The sequence below is a fragment of the Calidris pugnax genome, unplaced genomic scaffold (genome assembly GCF_001431845.1).
Source record: "Calidris pugnax isolate Ruff unplaced genomic scaffold, ASM143184v1 scaffold298, whole genome shotgun sequence".
Taxonomy (NCBI): domain Eukaryota; kingdom Metazoa; phylum Chordata; class Aves; order Charadriiformes; family Scolopacidae; genus Calidris; species Calidris pugnax.
This window is the reverse complement of record NW_015091152.1, coordinates 761,539-786,844: the sequence shown is the minus strand read 5'-3', so window position 1 is coordinate 786,844 and position 25,306 is coordinate 761,539. Positions and strand designations below refer to the sequence as shown.

The 25,306-nt window shown below is 41.3% G+C and overlaps 1 protein-coding gene across 2 annotated transcripts in view; it reads left to right on the top strand.

The window, feature by feature from the left end:
- DUSP16 (dual specificity phosphatase 16) overlaps positions 1–25,306 on the top strand; it is a 75,324-nt gene that overhangs the window by 29,974 nt on the left and 20,044 nt on the right. For both annotated transcript variants that reach the window (XM_014959266.1, XM_014959267.1), the window contains exons 2-4: positions 2,408–2,488; positions 11,692–12,293; positions 13,429–13,567. In XM_014959266.1, the coding sequence (XP_014814752.1) occupies positions 12,063–12,293; positions 13,429–13,567 (370 nt within the window). In that variant the 5' untranslated portion in view covers positions 2,408–2,488; positions 11,692–12,062. The remainder of the gene's footprint in view (positions 1–2,407; positions 2,489–11,691; positions 12,294–13,428; positions 13,568–25,306) is intronic.

The window sequence follows — 25,306 nt, the reverse complement described above, 5'->3', positions numbered from 1 at the left end:
GGGGAAGGCTTAAATTTCTAATTCTGGAAAATAGAAAAAGGTATTTAAATAAGGCCTGGAGGACTTACTCATTTGCCAGAAGTAAGTAAAAAGGCAAGTTTATATCCTTTTGTAATTCACCCTAATTGAAAGGATGTATATTTCTTTTCCTAAAGTCAGCAGTCAGCAGAAAAATCCTGGCCTCTTAATGATGAAAGGCTTTTTTTTTTTTTTTTTTTTAAACTTTCTCCTAAGCACAAATAACTGAAGTTTCCACTTGAAACTTGGGTGGCTCATTCATATTTAATTTAATGGTAACATGGTATCCTCTCTCTCCCTCCTCCTCCTTACCACCAAGTCTAAAAAGGAGGAGGGGAGATATAAAATGTTTCCGAAAATTACAGGAAATGTCTGTTCCTTTAACAGCATTGCCAGGGAATTTCCAAATGTGCTTAATGCTTATGGCTGAACTTGCAGCAGCTCAGTCTTCAATCATGAGTGGATCCTGTTCTAAAAATGTGACACCTCCTTCCTCCAGTAAAATGTGCTGAAATTAAGTATATGGTTTTGTTTCTCATCTGTTCTTCAGCAGAATTAATTGCGCCCAGTGGTGAAACGAGGGCTGCTTTAAACTCCTGATTTGCTTCTATTCATTAAAGTGGGAAAAAGAGTATACAGTTTCCTGAGGTGGTAGCTAGTTTATATATAAGGACTTTGGAGGGGCATTGGTGGCAAATGGTAGTGAATGGAAGACTACCTAGTCTGAAAGACTACCTTTCAGAGAGACTTCAGAAACTGCATGTGAAGCTCGAAGGAACAAAAAGGGAGATGCTTTTTGTCCCGTTACTTTTGTTCCTTGGACTTCCCACAAGGTGGTTTCTGATCTTAGGGTCTTTAGGCACAGACACACACTAACTGGTGGTAAGCACTAGGTTACTTTTAATTTCCAGGGATGGGATTAGAAAAGGGGATAGTGACAAGTAGGATGAGTAGGGTGAGCTTTCTCTTCGTTCTCCGTTGCCGTCTGCCGCTGGACTAGGGGAAGAAGCAAGGGAGATCTGCCAGGTCTCTTCCTGGGGCTCCAAAGGATGTCTGGCAGCTGGAGCAGGCAGACGGAGACACAGACCCGGCACAGTCTTCAGTAGGTCTTCTCCTCCACCTCCCTTCCCTGCTGCTCTCCTGTAGGTATGCTGATATGCTAATGGTGGATAAGTGAGAGGATCTCCAGCCTAGGACCACCCAGGGACAAGCACGCGGGTCCCAGTCAAGGTGTCTATCCCAGTGACCAGAGCATGGTCTGGGTAGCCAACTCGTTAATTGTATGTCTGAAGGGCTCTAGCCCCATGTTCTACTGTTGGCCTTTTGCAAGGCTTTTGGAGCAGTTGCCTGAAGACAGAGGGGTGATTCTTGTAGCTCCTCTCCTTGCGAGATGACCTGGGGTTTGAATCTGTTCACCAGCTCTTGTGATGTGCTCAGCCCTCTGCTGTGGTGGCTCTTCATGGTTGGCCTATCATTTATTACGTGATTCGGCACCACTCCTGGATTTCGTAGTATGGCAGCGCTTGGCAATAAATTATTATCATGCTTGATATTACAGTGATTAAGTGGAGCTGTCATCTCTTGGTAGGGATGATTTGAATCTTGTTTTTAGCTGCCCAGGAAATAGTTTGGAATTGACACTAATATGTTTATTTTTACTTCCTCATCTGAAGGTTATAATTTAATTTGTTCATGTAGGAACAGCAGGTGCTTTGTTATAGAGGTTGTACAGCTATGACTATGCATAATGGTTGGTGACACCAGTGTTACTGGTTTCCAGTGTTGGCTTTTGTAGCACGTGATGAGGTGGGATTAATTACCCGAGATGTTCTGTTTTGTGACTCTTTGTCCACTCTGTAAATCAGACTGACTTATGGCAGTCTCCTATATTAATGGGTACTGAACAAGAGTTTGTGAATTTTCTTGAATTCATGCAAATGCATCACCTGTGAATGCTAGTTACAGATTAGTTTTCTAGGAGGGATATGTGTCAAATTCTTTGGATGGTTATTGTTGAGTTTTTTTGTTGGTTGTTTTTTGAAGTATCTCTAACTTTTCCCTTTTTTCTTTTTAAAGAACCTAGAGAGATATGCTGTGGGTTTTGTTGTTGGGTCTTTTTCTCTTTTAGAACTACTTTAGGTGCTGTGGGTTTTGTTGTTGGGTCTTTTTCTTTTAGAAAATCAATATAACAATTTTCTACTTTAGACCCTTTCCATTTGAATGAATGCTAACATTTATAGATCTCTTCTTATCTAGGTTTTCATATATTTGGGAGAGTTTTACAGCAAATGACTACACTGAAAGTGTGACATCCATTGGGAGGGGTTGTTGGGTTTGGTTTTTTTCACTTGTAATAAGGATTATTTTTTTTTAATTTTCCTATGTTTAGGTATTTCCCTCTGCTGGCCTTTGTATGTGGACCACCTTGTGTCATCTTGTTCAGCCCATTTAGATTTTGACTTCAATGTAGGTGAGTAATTGCTTTTGATGGGAAACAATAATGAATTCTCATAAAAGTGCTCTAGAATTTTCAGTTGCTTTGACTTGGAAATGACACAGGGTGAATAATCTTTTAAAAATCCATTGAAACTTCCTGGCTGCCTTGTGTCCAAGGCAATAAGAAACTGAAAATGTTATATATCACAGCATTTTTTTTGGGTTGGATTAGGTAAGCTTTCCTTCTAGGTGTCACAACTATATGCTGGGAACCTACAATGAGAAAATATTTTGAAATGGAAAGAGCTTCTTGCTTGTATGGGTGGAGAGGGGAGTCCCCAAATAAAGGCTCTGAGCTGTTGAATAGAGTTATGTAACGAATCAACAGCATGTTTTAACACTTCTCATGAGCTCACATTCTATCAGTCAGATTTCCCTGCTATAGCATGTCATAAATGTTTATTATTCTGCAGTGAATGTCAAAGGGGTTGGCTTCTTGGTAAATGCAAGTGATGATAATCAGGCTTATTGCTCAGAGTTGGTATTGGTGCATGAATAATATTTGCAAGAATATTGCACATATTTGAGGGCTGTGTTGAGCAGATCACGAAAATGTGGTGGTTCAGTGGTTTGTTTTGGTTTGGTGGGCTTTTTGTAGTAGAAAGGACTATATTATTTCAAACACCACTATTTGTATAAAAAACAATATCTTGCTACTACCTGAGTGGAAAGTCCATTCATCTTGCTTAGCCCAGCTATCTTACAATGCTGGTGGTAAAAATGTTACTCAATAGTAAATTTAGTAGTAGAAATAGAGTGAGCTTAAAAATCTAAACTGGAGGTGTTTTATACAGCTTATTCTGGGGAAGCTGATTTCCTTTCTGATTCTGTATCTCCATGCTTCGGTTCTCAGATTGGTGAGCACAGTGAAAGGAGGTGACTTTTCTTTAGAACTAGTAATCAAAACTAAGTAATTAGTCAAGTAGGGTGAAGGGGTATAGAGCACTGAACAGAAAATTCTCCATGTTTTTTTTTTACTATAGACTATACTGTCCTTTTTCATGAACGTAAAGTGTGCAATCTAAAATGTGCAGGGCTGCTCTTTCTACAAGGAAGAGAAAAGTAACACTATTCCATTTTGACTGCATATGTAGATCTAAAGTACAGATGTGCTGAAAATAAGAGAGGAGGGAGCAGCCATTCTCATCATACAGATAAGCAGAGGAAAGCAGGGTGAAATTCTTAAAACTGCTTCTCATTTATGAACGTGGTGCATAAGTGACATTTGGAAAAAGAAAATAAAAGTCTATGTGTTCCTATTTGTGACTTCCTTGCTGCTCTCCACTCTTGCACCAAAGTGGAGTGTGCTGGGGAGGGTGGGGGAAAGTCTTGTGTTCTTTCACCCCACAACCAACGTGAGGAAATGGTGTGCTTATGAGATGATGACACTTGCTTGAGTCACCTGAAAAGTCAAAAGACACCCTCATTCCCCTCAGTTGATGAACACGAGTCTTTGTTAACAGAGCTCTTCTTTTAAATCACAAGCATTTGTAATCTCCCTCCTGTATTCTGCACGATGGCAGGCAAGACATAGGCTTCTTGTAACCTCAGTTACATTTTTTTTTTCCCAGACTTTACCCTATATTACGCAGTTGTCGATCTCTGGAATTTATTGATTTGCATGCTGAAATCAGAAGTATAGCCCTTCCTCACTTTCACTTAGAAATCTTATTCCCCTTGTGCTCCACAGCCACTTTGTGCTCTGGAATTTATTGATTTGCATGCTGAAATCCTCACTTTCACTTAGAAATCTTATTTCCCTTGTGCTCCACAGCCACTTTGTGTTTCTCGCTACTAATGAGTAGCAACTTGAGCAAGGATTGGCCCTCTCCCTCCTTGATTGTCACTCAGTCTTTAGCAGCGTAGGTTACGCCCAAAACAACTTTTATTTCCGTCTTTTTGAGGCTGGCAAAGGGATGCTGTGGCTGTCGTAGATGTTGGGAGGGGAAAAAAGCCATCTTGCAGGAGTGGGAATTCACCCTGTGATCCCTTAGATGAGGAGTTCCTCTCCGATGCAGGAGTTTGTGTAGGCTTGTTTGTCGGGTACCCCATGTGGCTGTGGTGGCAAGGTCTGGTGCTGGTGGTGTTGGCACTGGCTGTTGAACCACTGTCAGCTCCCAGCTCACTAACACTGAAGCCAAGTACTCCTTTGAAAACAGCTGATGTGCCAACAGTGGTATGTGTCCTGCAGTATCTCCTACCTCTGTGTTTTGATTCAGCTTTTTCGTTTTTTTTGTTTGTTTGTTTGTTTGTTGTTTTTTTTTTATCCTGGTGCCCGTCCTGAGTTTGTTTGTTTGTTTGTTGTTTTTTTTTTTATGCTGGTGCCCATCCTGGGGAACATGAAAAAGAATTTGACTGTAGGAGGGGATAGAGATCTTCTCATATGTGTGTGCATTTGCCTCTAGAGAGTAGAAAAATACACAGCTTTAAAAATCAACTCTTTCAGGTGTTTCAGGCTGGATATGCAAAACCTGCCCTTCAGGACCTTCAGATGCTGTAAAGTTATTTTTCTTGGAGTTTTGCCATGCAGCAGTGACGTAAGTGGGAGCGCTCCTGTAGGCACCTGCCAAAGCAGGCATGAGTGACGTGGGGAGCAAAACTGTGGAGCGTTAATGGCACCAAGGTTCAACTTCAAGGTTATCTTCTTAGGTGAGGTCTGGAGAAGTCTTTCGGCGATGGTAGCAAGGCTTCTAGAAGCGCTTTGCTAGTTCCTTAACCAAGGCAAAATCAGAGCATCATTCTGAGAGGCTTTTAAAATATATTCTTAAGACATCTGCCTCTTTAAAAATCATTGCTATCATAGCAGCCAAAGCCTGAGATAACTCGAACAAGTGTCCTGCTATGACGTCAGGGAATTGGTTGGAGTCAAAGTGGTAGAAGTGGAAATTAGGAGTGCATACAAAATGTGAGTTATTTTGACTGAAGAATCAAGCACACAACTTAAGTGCCAAGTTTCCAGTTCTGTGGTTGCCTCCTTCACTCCATCTGACCCATTTGGGATGGGGACAGGAATCCCTCAGGCAAAGACGGATCCTGTAGTTCTGTGGCAGCATTACATGTACATATTAGAATCAAAGAATTATAGAATGATCTGGGTTGGAAGGGACCCTAAAGATCATCTAGTTCCAACCCCCCTGCCATGGGCAGGGACACCTCCCACCAGACCAGCTGCTCAACTGATCTAGAATGTCTCCAGGGATGGGGCATCCACAACTTCTCTGGGCAACCTGTTCCAGTATCTCACCACCCTCACAGTGAAGAATTTCTTCCTGAAATATTAGGGATTCACTGTGGGTTGTGTGGAAAACAGTAGGGGTTTTGTTGTTTTGGATCTTTAAACAACATGAGGAAACGGTAAAGATTCTGGGCAAGCATAGAACAGTTCTTTTTAGTTCTACAGTGAGTTAAAAGCTTTCTACTCGTCTTTAAAAGAAGAGGTAACAAGCAGTGCCACGTGTTGCAAACCCATCTACAGGGAGGAAGAAGCCCTGCAGTAATACCAGTGCATATGTGAGTGACCTCATGCTCGACTGCGGATCAATTTTTGGTAATCCTGATTTCAGTGTAGGACATCCTGTGACTAAGATGGTTTCCTAGCGTGAAGATCAGCAACGTAATGGCCTATTTAGGGCAAAGTGTTACATTGCATCATTTCATGAGATATTAGTGTCCATACATACCATGGTGATCTAAGTCACAAGTGGCACAGCAGAAAGAGAACATTCAAGAAATTGAATTTTAGCTTTTTACAAACTAAATTAGAAATCAGACAGATATTTCAACACCTCATAGTAGCTGAACGATAAGAGCAGTTACGAGGAAGGGGAGGAGAACTGTAGTGTTTACCTAAAGCAGGAGGTAAAAGAGGAGGAGGGAACAGGAGGCTGCCAGTTGCGCTTGTTTAGATAGGTCCTGAGGAAGAGTCCTAAAGTCTGACAGTACCAGGAACAGAGAGAATTAAAACAAAACAGAAACCTGTAGTTGATAAAAATGTTCTTCCTCCCCTGCCCAATGAATCTGTTCCTCCCAGAATAGGATTTCAATCACAGTAACTTGAGGTGACATTACTGTTAGTTTATTATTTCAAGCCACGGGCAGAATGCTTTCAAAAACGTAACACATAGCTATACATTAAGGTAATAGTGTTATTTAAAAAGGATTCTTGACTGTTATCCCACTTGCCTTATGTTCTTTACGTGCTCTTTACCCAGTTGCCATATATAACTGGTTGGAGTTCTTTTCAGGGGTCTTCTCAAACAAGCTTCTATCATACAAGAGGGAAAGCTAAGCCAGCAAGCAGTAAGCATTTAGAAGATAAGAAACGTACCCAAACTGCAAGTTGCAAGTTAAAGATTATGTATTTTTAACAGCCTTCATTTTAGAGTTCTCAGCTGCTTTATTTTCCTGTTATTGCTTGGACTTTAAGTCAGCAATTTACCCATCAAAACAAACTGTCTAGTTCACGAACAAACTGTCTAGCTCACAAAAGACCTAGAGCCAATTCCCACTAGAGCCAGTGGAAAAGTTTTCATTGAGTTCAGCGGGTTTGGTATCTGGCAGCCTCTGATACGAATAAAAGAGAATCATAATTCATGACAGGACATGTTAAGAGAAACAATAAAAAATGCAGAATAATTTTTTTTTCTCTCTGAAAAAAAAATGGACACAACTATCAAGTTTCACTTTCCCCCCCGTCCTTGCATAATGGCATAGACTTTTGATGGCTTCCAGCCTGTCTGCCGGGGCCTGAGGCCAGTATGTGATGACTGCTTTTTGAAGGGGAGCACACCTGCCAACCAGGTTGCAAAGACAGGGGGGGTTTCATCAGTTTAATTAAGTCTTGGTATACTATTTTTTCTAATAAATTTTGTAGTTTAGAGCAATATGTGCTTGCATTTATCTAGGCAAGCTTAAAAGCACTGGCTCTATAGCAGTAGGGTCAGGGCAAATAGAAAGTCATATTTTGTCAACCAAATGGCTGTTTATGTGAAGCCTGGTGTTTTTCTTGTATCGCTACATGAAAATCTCAAGAAACAAATTTCTTTCAGTTTTCTTTTTTGGGTTGTTAAAGTGAAGTTTGTGGTTGTTTTTTTTTTTTCCAGAATTTAATTTATTAGATTTGTATAATATATCTAACGAGTAAAACATCTGCTGACCTGGAATTTCCCATTGCTAAACACAACTGACCTGTTGCTGTAATAGGACCTTTAATGAACTATCTATAAGTCAGTTTGAATTCATGACTTCAGTTGCAATTAAGATAAATAACAAACATTTCAAACTGAAGCAGCGAGTCAACACTATTAGTAAAATGTGAATTTTCCAGCTGAACCCTGTGAAACTGAGGATGTAAAATTATTTTTTTTTAAAAAGATATAAAACCTTCATCCCCATATGCACCTGTATGTGCGTGTAGCCTCATTACTTGCTTCTGTTTACAAGTGTTTCACTGCCTCAAGAGCGTCAGTCAAATGGATTTTTATTTTCTTCATCTGGCCACTTCAGTTTTGTGACAGTTGTGTTCCTTTGCTTCGTCCCAGCCAGCTGAAGGCAGAGGTGGAGGGGCTGCTCAGGTCACGGGCTGGGTGGCCTGACATAAGACTCAGGCTTTGCTTTGTGCAAGAGGTGTTGTGTAGTTTGGTGACCTAAAATCGCTTCCCCAAACAGGAAAAGGGAATGTGATGGTGTGAGACATGCAAAGGCGGAGAGAAATGTGGTTTCTTGCTGAGCTGGCTTTACCCTGCACCAGTTTGAGCCCAGATTGCTCATTTCCAAGCAGTCTGCTGTGCTAACGAGGTGAGAAACTGTGAGGCTTGCCCTTAATCACAGACAGGCTCTAACCTGTGAGCTCTGCCACCTTGGTTGAAGAAGTCACCACCCTTAGCTGTCTCTTCCCACCAGAGCTGATTACTGAGGCAACTGAACGTGTAGCTTGTATTTCCTCCAGAGCTGTTGTTTGCACCCTTATGTAGATTGCTGTCTCTGCAAATACCCATGAATGCCCTAAGAGACCACGTTTTGAACTGTGGGAGCAAAGCAAGTTGACCTGGTTTTTCTGTTGGATCTGTAGCTGCAGCACTATATGCACTAAAGTGCAGCCAAATCACAGAGTCACAGAATGTTGAGGTGACATTACTGTTAGTTTATTATTTCAAGCCACGGGCAGAATGCTTTCAAAAATGTAACACATAGCTATACATTAAGGTAATAGTGTTATTTAAAAAGGATTCTTGACTGTTATCCCACTTGCCTTATGTTCTTTACGTGCTCTTTACCCAGTTGCCATATATAACTGGTTGGAGTTCTTTTCAGGGGTCTTCTCAAACAAGCTTCTATCATACAAGAGGGAAAGCTAAGCCAGCAAGCAGTAAGCATTTAGAAGATAAGAAACGTACCCAAACTGCAAGTTGCAAGTTAAAGATTATGTATTTTTAACAGCCTTCATTTTAGAGTTCTCAGCTGCTTTATTTTCCTGTTATTGCTTGGACTTTAAGTCAGCAATTTACCCATCAAAACAAACTGTCTAGTTCACGAACAAACTGTCTAGCTCACAAAAGACCTAGAGCCAATTCCCACTAGAGCCAGTGGAAAAGTTTTCATTGAGTTCAGCGGGTTTGGTATCTGGCAGCCTCTGATACGAATAAAAGAGAATCATAATTCATGACAGGACATGTTAAGAGAAACAATAAAAAATGCAGAATAATTTTTTTTTCTCTCTGAAAAAAAAATGGACACAACTATCAAGTTTCACTTTCCCCCCCGTCCTTGCATAATGGCATAGACTTTTGATGGCTTCCAGCCTGTCTGCCGGGGCCTGAGGCCAGTATGTGATGACTGCTTTTTGAAGGGGAGCACACCTGCCAACCAGGTTGCAAAGACAGGGGGGGTTTCATCAGTTTAATTAAGTCTTGGTATACTATTTTTTCTAATAAATTTTGTAGTTTAGAGCAATATGTGCTTGCATTTATCTAGGCAAGCTTAAAAGCACTGGCTCTATAGCAGTAGGGTCAGGGCAAATAGAAAGTCATATTTTGTCAACCAAATGGCTGTTTATGTGAAGCCTGGTGTTTTTCTTGTATCGCTACATGAAAATCTCAAGAAACAAATTTCTTTCAGTTTTCTTTTTTGGGTTGTTAAAGTGAAGTTTGTGGTTGTTTTTTTTTTTTCCAGAATTTAATTTATTAGATTTGTATAATATATCTAACGAGTAAAACATCTGCTGACCTGGAATTTCCCATTGCTAAACACAACTGACCTGTTGCTGTAATAGGACCTTTAATGAACTATCTATAAGTCAGTTTGAATTCATGACTTCAGTTGCAATTAAGATAAATAACAAACATTTCAAACTGAAGCAGCGAGTCAACACTATAAGTAAAATGTGAATTTTCCAGCTGAACCCTGTGAAACTGAGGATGTAAAATTATTTTTTTTTAAAAAGATATAAAACCTTCATCCCCATATGCACCTGTATGTGCGTGTAGCCTCATTACTTGCTTCTGTTTACAAGTGTTTCACTGCCTCAAGAGCGTCAGTCAAATGGATTTTTATTTTCTTCATCTGGCCACTTCAGTTTTGTGACAGTTGTGTTCCTTTGCTTCGTCCCAGCCAGCTGAAGGCAGAGGTGGAGGGGCTGCTCAGGTCACGGGCTGGGTGGCCTGACATAAGACTCACTTGAAGGCAGGCTTTGCTTTGTGCAAGAGGTGTTGTGTAGTTTGGTGACCTAAAATCGCTTCCCCAAACAGGAAAAGGGAATGTGATGGTGTGAGACATGCAAAGGCGGAGAGAAATGTGGTTTCTTGCTGAGCTGGCTTTACCCTGCACCAGTTTGAGCCCAGATTGCTCATTTCCAAGCAGTCTGCTGTGCTAACGAGGTGAGAAACTGTGAGGCTTGCCCTTAATCACAGACAGGCTCTAACCTGTGAGCTCTGCCACCTTGGTTGAAGAAGTCACCACCCTTAGCTGTCTCTTCCCACCAGAGCTGATTACTGAGGCAACTGAACGTGTAGCTTGTATTTCCTCCAGAGCTGTTGTTTGCACCCTTATGTAGATTGCTGTCTCTGCAAATACCCATGAATGCCCTAAGAGACCACGTTTTGAACTGTGGGAGCAAAGCAAGTTGACCTGGTTCTTCTGTTGGATCTGTAGCTGCAGCACTATATGCACTAAAGTGCAGCCAAATCACAGAGTCACAGAATGAGATGGGGTTGGGAGGGACCTCTGGAGATCTAGTCCAAGTGCCCTACCAAAGCAGGTCCACCTAGGGTGGTTCCTTTCTGAGGACTGTTCCTCCAGGGACTTCTTCCATCAAAGTGTATTTTGGGAGACTCTGAAAGCCTGAGGACGTCTATGAGGCAGTAACACAAATAGGTGGTGAAACATGTCAGGTGTTTTTACAGGTCTGGAGCTGCCGCCGTTTCAGCTGATGGGGTTGGGATGCTGTCAGGATCTAATTTTACAGAAGTACGGTTTCCTTCAGATAGTGTTTATTGTGTGTGAAAAGTGTAATGTTCCTCATGTAACTGTCCCACCTGCCCCAGATGGGCCAGAGGCTGCTTTACCTCCCAGGGGGGTATTCACGAGGCCTCAGTTCCACGTCTGGTGATTAATTCAAATCAAATGCTTGTGTCCTGATGTAGCATCTTGTTCTTCTGGTTTCTCTTCGACCACATATAGATGGAAGTTTTGTCCTTTCTTTTGTGCAGTTTCAGTTCCTGGACTTGCAGTGCTGGTTTTTGAAATACTTTCCAAGGCATTAAGCTTTAAAAATGTATCTTAACTAATTCTAGAACTTCTTACCAAGCGGTGAAGTGCTGAAACGCATCTAATTAGTTTTGCTGTTGAGAGGAATACCACGATTTAGGGCAGTATCTCTTAATTATATTCTAACAAAGTCTTGTGGGGAGGCAGAGCTAGTGGCAACAAAAGTCTGCCATTAAGACGTTGTGTGAAATAGAAGTTAATTGTCCAGGCGAGATCGTTGGAATAGATTCAGAGACTGTAGTTGCAGATACTCTTCCTAGGTGTTTGGCAGAGAGGGGAACTTCTCAGGAGTGTATTTGTTGTATCATACAGACCACTCTGCAGTTAGCCTCAACGTTTAATGTTTTGTTCTGCAATCTTTCATGGCCTCATCTGGATTTGGTTTTTTTTTTTTTTATCTTCCTCTTCTTACAGGCTCTTAGTCCAGTGTAAAGCTGATGGGTGAGAGCAAAGGTAAAGAATGATGTAATGCAGCGGCAGCCAGAAAGCGTCTTTTGTTTGAATTGTGGAATGGCCACTCCATAGTCATCTCCCCATGAATCAGATGTGAGGGGCTGCTTTGTGGGACCAACCCTTTGTAACGGCACCCCAACTGGAAGCAGGAGGAGACATTCAGCTGAAGAGTTCTTTCTGAAAATGGGTTTAACTTTTCTTTTGCCAGTCACTGCCAGCATGACCTCATACACTTCTAGTACAATGGTGTGGCTAAGCCTTTGAGTACACAGCCATTACATCATCGCAGCAAATTAGAGAAGGGAGGTGGTGAAAGAGGCCTTATTGTTGTCATGGCCGATGAGATGATCAGGACTCAACTCATTGTCGCCGAGAAGTTGGTGGCTTTGCTGGAGAGTGGTACGGAAAAATTGCTGCTGATTGATAGCCGCCCCTTTGTGGAATACAATACGTCCCACATCCTGGATGCCATCAACATCAACTGCTCCAAGCTGATGAAGCGGAGGCTGCAGCAGGACAAAGTTTTGATTACAGAGCTCATTCAGCATTCAGCAAAACACAAGGTAGGGGTCATTTTCCTGTTATACCTTGCGTTTGTTTATAAGAGTATTTTCCCTCAGGTATTTTTGGTTTTTTTTTTTAACAACAAAAAACGAAAACAAAATCAGGGGACCGAGTTTTGCCAAGCTCTTACCTGATTTAAGAGGCGATTGGTTACTGCTGAGTTTATCTTGGGGATTCTTTGAAGCCTGATCTCCCCTAAGTGGCAAAGTAATGGGGAGGGATTTAGAAATTACTCAGAAAGAATGCTCCCAGGGTTCTTGTATGTCTCGCAAAGCACAGTCCCTTAAATGTATGTAACTAAGGAAGGAAACATTCTCTTTATAAACTTCGAAGGATTCTTTGGGGTCTGTGGTGGCAGGGATTGCTCAGCAAGTGGTCCTGCAGTTTGCAAAGAAACTGTAGCTCTGTCAATCCTGGCTCCTACTTACTGTTTAAAATACTTTTCCTGTGAGTAGTTTGATGGGCTTTTGGTTGGTGTTGTTTTGTTTGGGATTCTTTTTCTTTGTAAATAGCGTTACTAGTGAAAAGAAAATAGCTAAGCTTGTTTCAACTTAATGTGTATCTATGTGTGTTTTGTTTTTTATTCCATTGGTACTTGTTTCAAATGTTTTGGTTACAAGAGTAATTTATTACATTCTTGCTTTGACATGTTAAAAACTGAAGCCTTTTATTATTATTATTACTATCTAGAGCATATTTTATACATAAAGTTGTATAGATGGCTAAAATGTTTGTGATTTTAGGCAGTTTAAGGTCTCTTTGCTGTTTATACACAAAAACTCCAGAAGCAGAAACTGAGGTAGGGATTTCTTTTAAAAATCACAGTTTTTAAGCATACCAACCGACCTAGCTGAAGGTAAAGCATTTTACAAGTGGTATAAAATTACCTAATGGTAGAAATTTGCAGAGCGTGCTTCAATTTGGAGCAAATAATCAAATTACAAACTCTGAAAGGAATTAAATTGGATCAGGCAACTAAGTGTAAAATTAAGTGTTTTACGTGCAACTACCTGAGAAATCTGTTTCTCTGAACTGCTGCATAGCATGTACGTGGGAACCCTGATGCGGGTGATAATGTGGTGCTTTTAATCATCTTCCTCTTTCCTATCTTATTCTGAACTACTTGTGTTTCAGATTGAAATTGATTGCAAGCAGGAAGTGGTGGTGTATGACCAAAGCTCTAAAGATGTGACCTCTCTGTCATCTGAGTGCTTTCTTACTGTGCTCCTGGGCAAACTGGAGAAGAATTTCAGCTCTGTGTATCTGCTTTCAGGTATGAAGAACCAAGAAAAAAAAACCCTAATATGTATAATGCTTAGAAATTGCATCTTACAGGGGATACATTACACCATCAATGCCATGTAAATGGAAATAGATTAATACAGGCATTTTTAGATGCATATTCTGCTATTTTAGGGTCAAAAATCGTAAAAGAAATGTGCTTCCCTGGTCTCCTAAATATTTTATGTGCTAGGAGGAAATTCTCTTTCTTTGGTAATTACTACAATAAGAACAAGAGAAACGATCTCCCAGAGTTATGGAGATTATTTTGTATGACTTCTTAAACTGAAGCTCCTTAAGTGGTAGTACTTTATTTAGGTCTTCTCCCTCATGCCCACATTTATTTTTTTTAATCCCTTTTTTTTTTTAAAAAAAAAAAAAAGGTCAAAGCATCCATAGAAATTCAAGTCTTTATTGTACAGGATTTGTTGGTGTTAATGTAACGTGTGCTTGTGTTGTTATTTCTGTCATGGAACAGTAGACCCAGTGTTCACAAGAAGGAACAAGGAGGGGCATGAAGTAGATCCAGGGCTGAAAGAAGAGGGGATGATGAATACAAGTAGGACATCCATTGCAGTGACTTTACCAGTGATCTAATGAAGTGTACACAAAATGTTAAAACTACAGTCAGAGCCTGAATAATGATGAGGAAAAGAGAAAGGACTCCAGAGAGATGCTACCTCTGAGCAAGAAGGTTTCACTGAGGTTTGTAGTGACTTGCAATGAAAGTGATAGGGAGGTGGTTGTATCACTGAGAGAACTTTTCCCAAACTAATTTGAAAGTGGCTACAGAGAAAATGAATTAATTCTGCACTTAGACAGGTGCGTTTGGTGTTCACGTGAGCTGTACTTACAGGAAACTAATGAGGGTTTTGCTGTAGCTATTTTTGGTGCTTCCGTTTTCTGTGCTGTCTTGGAAGGAAATACACCTGTTGGTTTTGGACTACAATATTAGTTTAAGTAATTCTTCTTCCATATGAGCCACCAAGTAATTGTGTGGTGTCTAGGCACAGTAAATGCTTAACGTAAGATTGCTGAAATACGTGGTTAATACTCCCTTAAATTTAAAACTGTTATTTAAAAAATGGGCCAGTCTAGAAGCAGTTCATGCCTCTCAAGGAATCATTTTATTGTTTGAATACCCAACTCTGCTCATCTGTCCTGACATTTTTTGAATAACCAGAAGTGTATTGCAGCTCCCTGCAGCGAGACAAACCATTAGCAACTTGATTTCCATAGTGGAAAGAGACACAGCTATCTAATACCTAAGAATTAGACCTCATGGCAGGGAGCAGTGGGAGGGATCCTTAATAAGGCCAAGCAAAGTAGAGTACCACAAAACTTCCCTTCCTTCTACTGTCCTTCTATTGATTAGTCGAGTGAGACATGGCTTTGATCTTCTCTTTCCTCTGCTGGACCTCATGAAGGAGGTGGTCAGAGCGTCTCTGTCCTGAGGCTCCTGTAGGAATGGACATGACCAGGAAGGGAGTGTTCCCCAGCTCCCCAGTGCATAGTCTGGACAAACACCAGTTTCATCTATCTTAACGATACTCTAAGAAATGGCTTTGATTTGTTTTATTTTAAATTTTATTTATTTCTGGCATGTGGTAGTTGTCTGTTCAAGCTGAAAATGAAACGTAAACCACATCCAAGATACCAGTGCGGGTTAGTTGGCTGAGGTGAACTTAGCTACGTGCAGCTGGTAAGTATTAGTTTGGGTGTTAAAGGGATAGAAAGGGAATCTAATGTGTTAAAACCCTCCTTATATAGAAAGGAGGATTTTTGTTCTAGGATGTCGAATGCATTTCTCTCAGCAAAGATTAGATTTGAGAATTTAATCTCATTTTTGGTTAAAAAGATAGTGATGGGGATATTCATAAAGGCAGAAACAACTGATGGCTTTCAAATCAGTAGTAGGGGAGTATAAGAACAAAAGGGAAATGGAAGGAAAAGTGTTTACTACTGATGTGTTACAGGTAAGGGGTTATTTCAGGAAATACACCCAACTAAGATGACTTGGTAGTAAACTAATAAACATCAACTCTCTTCCTTCAGCTCTCTAGCATTTCCTTCTCTTATAATGAGTTTAATCTGATTTTAGTCCTTACATAAGAAAACACATTTCACAGTCCTGTTCTTTTGTTACATCTATTAAAAAGCTAGCTACTCAGCAAACACACACACACAAGAAACGTTTTGGGATATGGGGGAAGGACAAGGTGCCATATTTGGTCTTGTGGAAAGTTCCTCGGAGATTATTGATCTGTGGCTCTAGGAAGTGAGATAAAATGTGTTGTCTCAGCAAACTGATGACGAACGCTCATAAACGTTTATGGCCTATAATGAGAGTAGGGGTCAGTGAACCATGTAAAAAAGAAAAACCTTTAGACTTGAGTTTTCCCTATGCCACTCAATCTGGCTTATTTAAAATAGTGACCTTAAATAAACATTTTGGGGTAGGAAAATATTTTTTTGTTGGGATAGAATAAGGAGCGATTTAACAAATATCTGAAATTCCTGCATCTGTTCTTCTTCCCTCCCCCCATTACTGAGCACTCGGTGAGGTGTTTTTTTATTTAGGTTGTGTGTACCCTGGAGGTTGTTTTTCATTGACGTAACTAATGTAAAGACCTCAAAGGAACTCTTACCAATTAATTAAAGCTCTTGATCTAACCTCTTAAAAATATTTATAATCTGGTGAGGAATGTTCTCAGGAATTTAAATATTTCTTTTGGCTCTTAATTTTTAACAGTGCACAAAATACTGAAACGTGGGTACTGAAAGCTTAACCCCACTCCCACCACTGCATCTACTCTGCTGAGTTAAATAAGATTTAAACACAGGGATGTGACCTGATTCCATCTCTTCCCAGATTTTGAGAACTGGATTTACTTTTATGGAGTCTGTTTTTCCTAGTTACAGAATATTTATGATGTTTCTGCTTGCTCTGCAGAAACAGTTAAGAGAGAGTATTTCTTGCTTGATGAATTAGCATTATTAAGGTGGTAAACGCCAAGAGTCTTGCTTAAACTCTCTTCCACTTTGCCAATGGAAATGGTTCATGTTCTACTTTGCTAAAACACTTGCTCTTCCCTACTTCTCTTAACTCTGGCTTACTCCTACTCGTGCTAGCAGAGATGTTTTCATGATGGTTATCTTTCAGATGCTGCCTGTGATGAAAATGAAGAAGAGCTTTTTATTTTTTGGGGGGGGTAGGGAGGGTGGGGGTGTTTTTTTTACTTTTTGTACAGAAGGATTGACGAAAAAAACCAGAAATGCCTACCTTTGTGTATTTCCGACCTGAAAAATTGTAATAGCCTAACACAGACACACTATTGGCTCTGAAGTGAAACCAAAAGCAGGAATTCTTGGACTTGGGTGGATGTGGAGCAACGGTAAATATCCAAGAAAGAGTAGCTAAACTTCAGAGTACTGTAATGCAGGATCATAGAAGGAGTTTCGCTGAACTCTAAGAATTTTTAGTGCTGCAAGACCAGAGTGTATTTTGCTAGCAAACCATAAAGGACATATTTTTCTGTCACTGAATTGCCACTTAGACTTGATTTACTCCACTATTGAGTGCCGCTGAGAACAACCTGCATGGAAAACTTAGGTAATGTACCAGTTTATAAAGCATAAGGGCAGAAGTGGGGTTAAACATACTGGAAGCCTTTTGTGAGCTTCTATTTCTAATTGGCTGTACCATTTTACCCTCCGGTGCCTGAATGCTGGGGTGTAGATCTGTACGTGACTGTGTTCCTTTGGAGTTGTGCCTGTCATTAAATAGCATCCTCCTCATCTGTAAATGTAATCAGTGTTCTCTTATAGAAAGTTGTATACTTTCTACTGCTTCACGGTAGGAGACGAAGCTGCCACCCTTCAAAGGATGAAGTAAAGGCTGCTGAGAAAGAAGGACTGGTCTCATGCCCAAGTCAAATAGGAGCTGTCTTGGAAAGGGTTCCATAAACTTCTACGTGCTACTTTCTACACACGTTATCTGTATAATTCAGGGAATCACTAGTAGAGAATGATGGATTTTCTAGGTGCCCAGTGTGAAGCCCACATCTGAATTGAGCACCGAGGTGGGGAGCTGTATGGCTCCCTCCCAAAACCTGGGTTGGACTGTGGGTGCAGCCACCACCTAAAAAAGTGGTGTTGACAGGAAATCCAGGCTGCAGGTGGTGAATTGCCTACTTATCTCCCTTACCCTTCTGCCTATGAGAAACGGCAGGAATAGGATGATTTAATGGATTTTGCTTTCCTAGGAGCTCTCTGAGAAGCTTCTACAGAGCACAAAGCTACCTTAATGAGCACAAAGACATAAATTATAGATTTTGTATTCAATGCCAAATGCAGGTGACATACGCAGTGGACAATGAATGAAGTCATACGCTGAGTATGTAAGGAACAGCAAACACAATGAGTTCAGTGAGATTGGGCAAAGATCCTGGAAACATAATAGTAAGTGATTAGCCAGGGACTGCTGCAAAAGGTATGTTTTTGCTGGAACTTCCCATTGTTTCCCCCTGACCTGTCCCTCACCTGACAAAGTGTGTGTACAAAATGGAAGACTTGCGTGGAGGATGCAAGGAGAAGGAAACAAGGCAGGAACCCTTCTACAGTCTTGTTTATACTGGCGTTTTTCTTAAAAATATTTGAAATTGGATGTCCTTTTAAAGGAATCCTAGTATAAAAATGCCAATATCTCCAGGGTACGTTTACCATTCTGTTGTCTCTACTTGCCTAAAGCGAAGCTGGATGGAAAAAAAGCCCAGTGCTCTCTCTGTGCTTTTTCACCAGAAAAACCATGCCTGGTGTCAGAGGAGCAGGAGATCTTAAGAATATTCTTTTATAGGTAGAGCTAGTCATTTCTATCTCCTGAAGTGACCAGGGCTTCAAGACTGACCAGGGCTTCTTCCCTGCTTCTGCAGTACCGTACGCCAAGTAGGAGGATACCCAGTATGGACTGAAAGATGGCATGAGATAGCTGTGGTTTGTGCTGTTAATTTCCTGTCTAATACCCTAACGCCTTCTATCATTTGGATTTGGAGCATAATAACTTTTGGCTGGGGCTGACTGAAGTTTTGAGCGTTCCTTGTAAGTCTTTGCAGAGTGCCCCAAGGAGAAGAGCACACCTTCAAACAGCGGTCATCAATTAAAATCATCGAGTTATCTGCAAGTTCGAATAATTATAGTGAGAAGGAGCTGTTAAATATCCTGCCAGTGTTTAGAGAAGGAAGGACAGTTGCACATTATGCTGGCTTTCCTGATATGCTGCCTGGTTGATGCCGTTAGAAGCAAGTCTCTAAAGAAAGAGGTAAAAGTCTTGCCAAGGGAGTGCAGCATTCCCTAAGTGGTCCTGTAACCCACGGAGTGTTGGTGGGGAGGAGATGAGAGCGAGAGAGCAGCTTAGCTCCAAGCTGCCCTCTTCAAAAGTCTCCCTCTCCATCAGTTTTTAATGAGAGCGTAGAAAAACTAGTACCCTTGGCTACAGCCAGTCCTCTGCGAATATCCTCCCACCCTTTGTACTTAAAACGCAGTTTGGAGCGTTCGTTTAGTGCCATGATTGTTTTAAGCACTTGAAGAATGAGAGTAGAGTTTATTACTTTCATATGTGTGTCCACTTGCTGTCTTTAGAGAGAGAGCGAAGTTTGACTAGCGTGGAGCTCTCATAACATTTCTCAAACCCAAGAATAACTCGTTAAGTTTGCTTTTGTTTTGGATACCTCTGGATGCTTGTGAAACTTAATTGACTGAAATCACCACGAGGGTATCTTTATTTTTTATTTTTTTTTTCCTTTTAAAGGCAGAAAGGGCAAGCCTGAGTGCCCTGTATGCTCTCTTTACTTGTTGTTAGTCTGACTTTTCTATTTGCCACTTGGGTGGGGAAAAAAAAGGGGGGGGGGTTGACCCCTTTCTTGCCTTTCCCCCCCCCCTCCAAGCCTTGTTTGCTTAACCTGCCTATTAACCTTGTCTTACCAAAGGCAGAAACCCTCCAGGGCAAAGAGCTTTTCTTGCTACTGTGCTTGTAAAACACCTGGGCATAACGGGGCCGCTTTCCCAACGCCGCCGTAATTAAAAAACCCACCCCGTTAGCTTATCCAAAGGGTGAAACCTGGGTTGGGGTGGAAGGGCTCCCCGTGGCTGGCGAGAGGGGAGGGGAAGGGGGGGGACGGCCGCGCTCCTCCCGGGGCTCTCCAGCCTCAGCCCATGTAATGGAAAAATGGCAAGAATCCCCGCCGAGCGGGGCTGGCTGGAATGCGGGAGTTGTAATGGCCTGTGGAGGTCTGCAGCTCGTTTAAGCAGAGAGTGGAAACATTGTTAGATTCGTAAAAACTCGTGAGTCAGAAAGTTTACAACTTTCCTTCCTTACGGCAAAGGAAAAAAAAAAAAAATCTATACCGCTGCTTTTAGGTAAACGTTTTAATGTTTGGTGGGAGCGTGACTGTGAAAGTTAAGTCACAGCACTAAGAGCCTCCGATCTGATTTTGAGGCAAAGTAAACGTTACAGTTAGTTTTGTATATTTTGCCTTTTCTGCAGTGCTTTTAAAACTTGATTTATTTTTTTTTTAGCATAGTTTTCAGTAACATTCCATTATGTGCCTAGCACTAACCAGTATTTACAGTAACAAATTCTAAATTGCTATTAGGAGAGGGGAAAAAAAAAAACAAAAACTAAACATGAATGTACTCCACTGCATACCTTTGATGAATACAAAAGTTTGGCAAGGCTTACTTAAAATTGCAGGGTCTAAATACTATGTTGTAGAGGTAGTTCCAAATTTTCCTGCTTTTTTTATTCTTCTTTTCCTTTAAAAAGGGATAGCAATATAACCTATATTAGTGTGTGGCTGTATAAAATTGAATTGCACTTAAGAAAAATGCCAAAGCTTGCTCTGTTAGCAGTGTGTGTTGGGTTTTTTGCAGCAGCTTCCACGACCTGTGGAAAAACAGACGCGTTCGCTGTCTCTTTCATCTCCATCAGGAGCACAAGACGGGATCTTTCTGTGCATCCCGTATGAGGCACGCAGGGCTGCAAGGTCAACTGGATCTATGGAGATGCTGCAGAAGACACTTCCTAGCCTTTGCTTAGCCTCAAGGTTTAGGGAAGCCAAGCTCAAAGGAGTTGCCACGTTGTCTTTGTCTCTGCTGTCACCCACAAAAGATATTTCAGCTTGTTGGTCAGCTTCAATAAGGTTTGACAAAAGGAGTAATTAAATGAAAAATAATGGTAGTTCTTGTAAGTCCTATGTAACTGAGCTCTAGGACAGTGCAGAGCCTTAAATTAGTGTCTTCCCCTGAAAAGCAGTTTTGGGGTGAGCTGAGCTGGTTGTCACCACAAGCAGTGGTGACGTGTGGGCTCCAGCAAAGCACAAGGATCCCTTGAGAGCTCAGGCTGCAATAACCACCCAGGGATCCACCATGAGATGGGCACCAGCGGTAGGTGGGATTCTTCGGTTGTGCAGCCCCTCAAATTACTTGTTTGAAAAGCACGTTTGCTTAGTGTAAAGGTGGAAGGCTGCCCTTCTGGTCTTTAGGATTGGTCTCTATTAGTTGGAGAAGGTGGAAGGGACCGGGGTTACCAACCCCTTTTCTAGCTGAATTTCTTCTCTTCTCCCCTCCTCCTCGGCTTTGCTGCTGTGAAAGGCAATTGCATGGGGTTCTCTTTTGGGCTTTAGCTGACAGGCTCATAAGAAACACACGAAGTGATGTGAAGACCTGTTTTCTCATCTTTTTTGGAATCCAAGCTATGTTTCATGGCTGCCTTTACAAAGAATAAGTTAGAAATCCTCCCAGAACAAATTTGGCATAAGCTTGTTGGTTACGTTTGCTACTGTTAGGGTTTGCATACGCTCTCCTTTTTGTAGAAGTTATGTCCATGCTCAGACAGTTACACTTAGAAAAGGCAAGTTACACCCAATGGGAAGGTTCACTACTTGCACGTTTCCCTTTCACTGTGGAGTTGTGGGCACGTCGGCTGTTGCACTTTAATTTCACACTCAACCTTAATCCCCCTTATCTCTGAAGTGTAGTTGGGTCTGTCTTCCTTTCTGCGCTTTGTCAGTGTGCACTTGCCTGATTAGCAAAAGCAGCTCTCTCTAGATGATTAAAGATAAAACTTCTGGTGCAGATCTCTGACAACACTTGAGGATGCTAGGGAATTACAGAATTGGTTGTTTCAATAGTAATTTTAAAAGTGACTTTAAGGAGAGATTAGGATTGCCTCGGAATTGATTATTTCTGTATGTTAGAATACGGGCAAATTCAGACATAGGATGAATGTATGAGGGAACATCTGTGCTATATTCAACACGTATGCAAAGGAAAGACTTACTTAATATGTGTGGGTGAGGGAGATGCCACTGAAGCAGGAGATCTGTTTGGCTAACGTGACCGTTGGTAATTACAACCAGCCAACAGCCTCTTTACTGTAGTGTGTCACGTAAGCATCAGTGAGCTGCTCAAGGGGAACTTTGAAAGCTGATAGGAAGAGAAAATGACATTCTCCTCTCTTTCCAGAACCCTGCAGGAAAGAGAGGTGTTTGGAGGAGGGTGGAGGGCAGGAGACCAAAGGAGGCACTGGGCTGGTGGATGGGGGGAGCCTGTAGGGTAGATGGAGACGTTCACCTGCTCAATTACCAGGTGAAATTTCACTGGACCAGTCAGGATCTCCTGAAGCTGAGTAACCTGTGTTTGTGTGAGGAGGGGATGTGTGTTGATGTGGATGAAGATCCACCCTTGCATTTTGAAAACTGAATTTTTAGTAGATTGATGTTTCTTCTTAGAGAGTCTCATGAGTATAAGTATGGAAGTGTTCAACTGGATGGAGCTTTGAGCAGCTTGGTCTAGTGGGAGGTGTCCGTGCCCATGGCAGGGAGGTTGGAACTAAATGGTCTCTAAGGTCCCTTCCAACTCTAACCATTCTAAGATTCTGTAAGCAAAGAAAAATGCTTAATGGTTTTAATTCAGAATTAGTATGTTTCCTGTGAAATTGTCTAACTTTGATTGCATCTCAGTAATCAAAGAGTGCTTTGACCCATTTGAAGGAAATACAAAGACAGGAAGGAGGAAGAGAAACCAGTATAACATGAACATAGGGAAACATCTGCCACTTCCCCACCAGTTTTATGTCCTATTACGGTGTCATTTAACTGAATTTGAACATAGGGAAACATCTGCCACTTCCCCAGCAGTTTTATGTCCTATTACGGTATCATTTAACTGAATTTGGAATCATAGAATCATTCAGGTTGGAAAAGACCCTTGGGATCATCGAGTCCAACCATCAACCCTACTCTACAAAGTTCTCCCCTACACCATATCCCCCAACGCCACATCTAAATGGCTCTAAAACACATTCAGGGATGGTGACTCAACCACCTCCCTGGGCAGCTTGTTCTATTGAGCATTGGGTAAAACCAGTAAAATGTTACAACTCTGAACGAAGCGTTCAAATGAAGACCTTAGGGCTTAACTGGCCTTCTGCTTGCAAACCTCCATAGTGGTTTACTGTCCCTGCAACGGCAGGATGGCAACTGGCAGCACGGGGGAATGCTTCTGGCCTGCTCCCATATAACATAACAGAAGTGAGCTGATGTAAAGGCTTGTGTTTCTCAGTAGTTATTCCCCTGTATTAATTTAGGATTTGTCTCTGATGGTGGTTAAACTAAGTAGTCATAAGGATCTGGATGGATGCCATTCCCTTAATGAAAGATAGCTGTTCCCAAATCAGTAACATTTATCTGGCTATCATTTGTTGCCACCTGCTCCCATCTTCTCTCCCTCTCCTCTTCCTGCTGCTGGCAAAGTTAGTTGGGAGCTTTATTTATACGAGGATTTATGCAGTAAATCTATAAGAAGGAATAACGTTTACTGTGGAATTTTGCTGAAACTTTTTCATCCTTTTTGGGTTTGGCCCTGTCTCGTTTCCGCTGAGAGGGGAACCAAAACTCCTGATACCAAAATTCCTTTCACAATCAGACCTTTACGATCACAATTGTGGTTAGGAAACGGTAGTGTCTTGATCAAAGGAAGGTCTGTAGTCATCGCTTTGCAGAACCGTGGCAACGGGGTAATTGAGCAGGTTACCGGATCTTGCCAAACTTCTGCTAGTGGATGCGGAAGCTCTTGAGCAAGAAACACGGGCTGTGCTGTAAGGTGTTGGGGTTGTTCTGCCACACACACACACGAGGGCTTGGGCTGCAGAAACACTGACAGCTTTTGGCACCGTAACGTGGTTTCGTAGAAACTGGTGTGTGTGTGTCGTAGCCACAAGAAGTGCACGGAGCAAGTCAGCGCTGGAACACAGTACGGTGCTGCTCTTCGTTAACACGCTGCAGCCTGGGGATGCTTGCCACTCGGTTAAAACTGAAATAATTTCACTGATCTATTCACTTTAGCAAGCTACCTCAGCAAGAGCTGAGTTACCTTGGGGCAGTTGCCAAACTTTGCAGTCTTCTGATGGATCATCTAAAACTTTAGCAGAATTTAATTGATTGATTTTTGTCTCAGAAACACGAGGGACGACCAGCTGAACATTACAATTTACCACTGCTACTTTTGATATCTTTTGCTTTCATGTTGGAAAATGCATTGGATGATAAGGTTTTAAATTACTTCTGTCTCATATTGCTTTAATTTGCTCCCATAATGATGGAAGTCATCATCCCCAAAGATTTTTTTTTTCCTTCAAACTTGATTAGGGGCTATTACGCAAGTGAGACAGACTTTGAGTACTGTTAGCTACTTGCTACCAGCCAAAGGATACAATGACTTACATATGTGCAGTCTATGACAGAAGCAACCAGCTATTTAAAACTGAAAAAGGAGATGCATTGTGCTGCTTATCCTGCCTGACCATCAAAGTTTTCAGATATAATGGAACTATTGCATGAGTGGTGATGGAAGAGTCTTCCATTTAATTCATCAGTATCAGAAAAAGTAGAGAAAAAGGGGAGACCTTTTTAAACATAAGCAAAAATGTATAGATATATGCACAATACATAAAAATGACTTCCTTTCTGCCTTCCTTTGTCCATAACATTCAAATAGACAAGGAGTGGTTTCACCCTGTTGAATGTTGCAAGAGCTGTTCCATCAGCTTCGCCATCAAGACTACAGAAAACCTGCATGGTTCATAACCTATTTAGGAAATAATATTTTGGAGTTATTTGTCAGTCATCTATTTCCAGGGCCAAGTTACATTTGTCAAAGACTTCAGTGAAAGTTTATCAACCCAGTAGCTCCGCTAATAACCTGTAGATTTTTTTTTTTTCCCCACATTTTCAACATGCTGTTCTGATTGATTTATTATTTGCAGAAGCTGGAGTAGTAGTGGGAGAAAGGGTGTTATTTAGAAACTAGCTCCAGAAGAAAAGTGTATTTTCTTTTATTAAAACAAACTGCACGGTGCTGCCAGTAGCCCTGTTCCAACTGAGGTAGGTAAGGATGTTTCAAGATGAAATTTCCTTTGATGCAAAGGTCATCCTCAAATTACGGAATTTGAAACTAAATCAGTCCCATCTTTCTTTTAAGGCACAGTTTTCTATTCTGCATTCCCACCTGAACACTAAACGAATTTTCTAAATGTTTAAAGTTTGTTTTTTGAGGACAGTCTGCTTCATTTACAGCAGAAGTGTACAGGTAGGCTGAGTGCTTAAAGACTTTTCTCCCAAAAGGCTCCTCATGTAGACTGTGTGTAGACTTCAGCTTTGGGGACTCATAGGGGCCA